The sequence below is a fragment of the Phytophthora parasitica genome (genome assembly GCF_000247585.1).
Source record: "Phytophthora parasitica INRA-310 unplaced genomic scaffold supercont2.377, whole genome shotgun sequence".
In the NCBI taxonomy this organism is placed as follows: domain Eukaryota; phylum Oomycota; class Peronosporomycetes; order Peronosporales; family Peronosporaceae; genus Phytophthora; species Phytophthora nicotianae.
The window spans coordinates 4,197-5,931 of NW_008649363.1; the positions used below are offsets into that span (position 1 = coordinate 4,197).

General features: G+C 50.8%; 2 protein-coding genes across 2 annotated transcripts; both read right to left on the bottom strand.

The window, feature by feature from the left end:
* Nucleotides 1-406: 406 nt before the first annotated feature.
* Nucleotides 407-1,380, bottom strand: PPTG_20246 (hypothetical protein; the record flags this gene model as incomplete). The annotated part of the gene is made up of 2 exons (XM_008918923.1): nt 407-773; nt 878-1,380. The coding sequence occupies 2 exons, from the start codon at nt 1,378-1,380 to the stop codon at nt 407-409; spliced, it is 870 nt and encodes a 289-aa protein (XP_008917171.1).
* A 21-nt stretch (nt 1,381-1,401) lies between these two features.
* PPTG_24922 (hypothetical protein) lies at nt 1,402-1,722 on the bottom strand (the record flags this gene model as incomplete). Its single annotated transcript, XM_008918924.1, has 1 exon — nt 1,402-1,722. The coding sequence occupies one exon, from the start codon at nt 1,720-1,722 to the stop codon at nt 1,402-1,404; it is 321 nt and encodes a 106-aa protein (XP_008917172.1).
* Nucleotides 1,723-1,735: the final 13 nt, after the last annotated feature.

Consider the following 1,735-nt stretch of genomic DNA (forward strand, 5'->3'; position numbering starts at 1 on the left):
GTGACAATCACGTAATAGGGCGATAACTGTCGGCATGCAGTTTTGGTAGTAGTGTTGGCGGCTTAGACGACCGACGTTTGTTCAGAGCATAGTTTGAATTTACATCAGAAAAAAAGGAATCGACCATGTTATTGTTTTTATTTTAACTTCTTGCAACGCAACTTATGTAGATGATCCACCAATCACAGAAAAATCAAAGAATCTGGTAGTTGTTGCTCAATGACATCTTCGTGATTCGCTGACACAGCATATATTGAAATTTCCATTCATCTACTCACATCGACCACCAAGCATCGTTCGCATCGACTCCCAGTTCTTTCGTTATCCGGAACTGTTCGATGCCGCTCGGCTTTGACTCCAATCTGGACCGACACTTCGCTTGTAGCCGTAGTCGAAAACCAGCTCCTCACCAACAGCGATATCCTGCAACGCCCACATGGTGATGTGGTGCACACCACACACGCTCATCACCTTCGTTCGGTGAATCACCCTCGTGGTTGATGAACTTGTTCTTGTTGCCGCTGCGTAGCGCGTCCAGCACGGCGTCTGCATTCAGATCAAACAAATAACTCATTTCCATCTTGTTATAAATCAGTCCGTGGCGCTCCGCATCGTTCTGCGACAGAACAGGCCGAATTTGGTACACAAATTCGGTTGCCGAGATCGTCTCTCGCGCGAACATTCCGTATCCGTGGATCGGGGAGAAACTCATACCTAGTCGTTTGTGCTTGCTACGGATGACGTTGACATTGCCACACATCGAGATCGCACATCTACAGGCGAGCAATTGCAACCTTCAGACCTGCCAAGACACAAATTCCCATAATAAGATTGTTCGTCGTCAACGAAGGTGTTTTTTTTTTTTGTCTCTACGCACCTATTAGGACACTCGCGAGAGCAGGAGCACGCCTTCTCGCACATGCGATCACGCTTCATGCACGAGCAGCCTGTCGAGTCGCACATGCCCTCATGCATGCATGGCTCGTACTCGTGGTTCTCTGTGCCCCGGTCCTGGAGCCGCTGGTTACGTGTCCGCTGCAGTAGCTCGTGATTCTTTCCACCTGACCTACGTCCTTGGTTCCAATTGCGCACACGACGGCCGGAGTCTTGTTTGATCAACTCATGTGCGTCACTGCACAAGGCCGAGCCGACGATAGCTGACAGTAAACACGAGTTGTCACCCATCATTTCTCGGAGCTTTCGAACTACACCCAGCTCTGCTGCTGCTGGCAACATTGTACGATTGGAGTTCACATTGACGGGGTCATCATTCTCCCAGCACAGTTTGCTGCATGCGCTACCCGCAGAGAGAAACGAGTGCATCTCTGCTGCCGTTAGCGAGATGTGCGACGCATCGACATACTCTGACGGGTCAGCCATCGCCTTGGGCTGGCGTTGTCGCTAATAAGGCTTAGTGTCTCCGACGCTCATGTCCGCATCACTTGCCACGCCGATCTGGTGCTTTTTGCTCACGTTTGACACAGCTACCTTACGGTTTAAGTCATCACGACCACTGGTTACCTCGTTGCCAACACAAACCACGTTATCGTCCGATGACAATCGAACTCGAGGGTACACAGGATCGACTCGCCTGACTGGCAGTGGATGGTCACCACCATGCTCGTGGCAAGCGTACGTGTAACACATCCGACAGAATGAGCCACTATACACGTCCACCAAGTCGTTGTACGAATTCGCTGAGCGCAAACCCAGCGACGCCATACCCGTTCTGGTG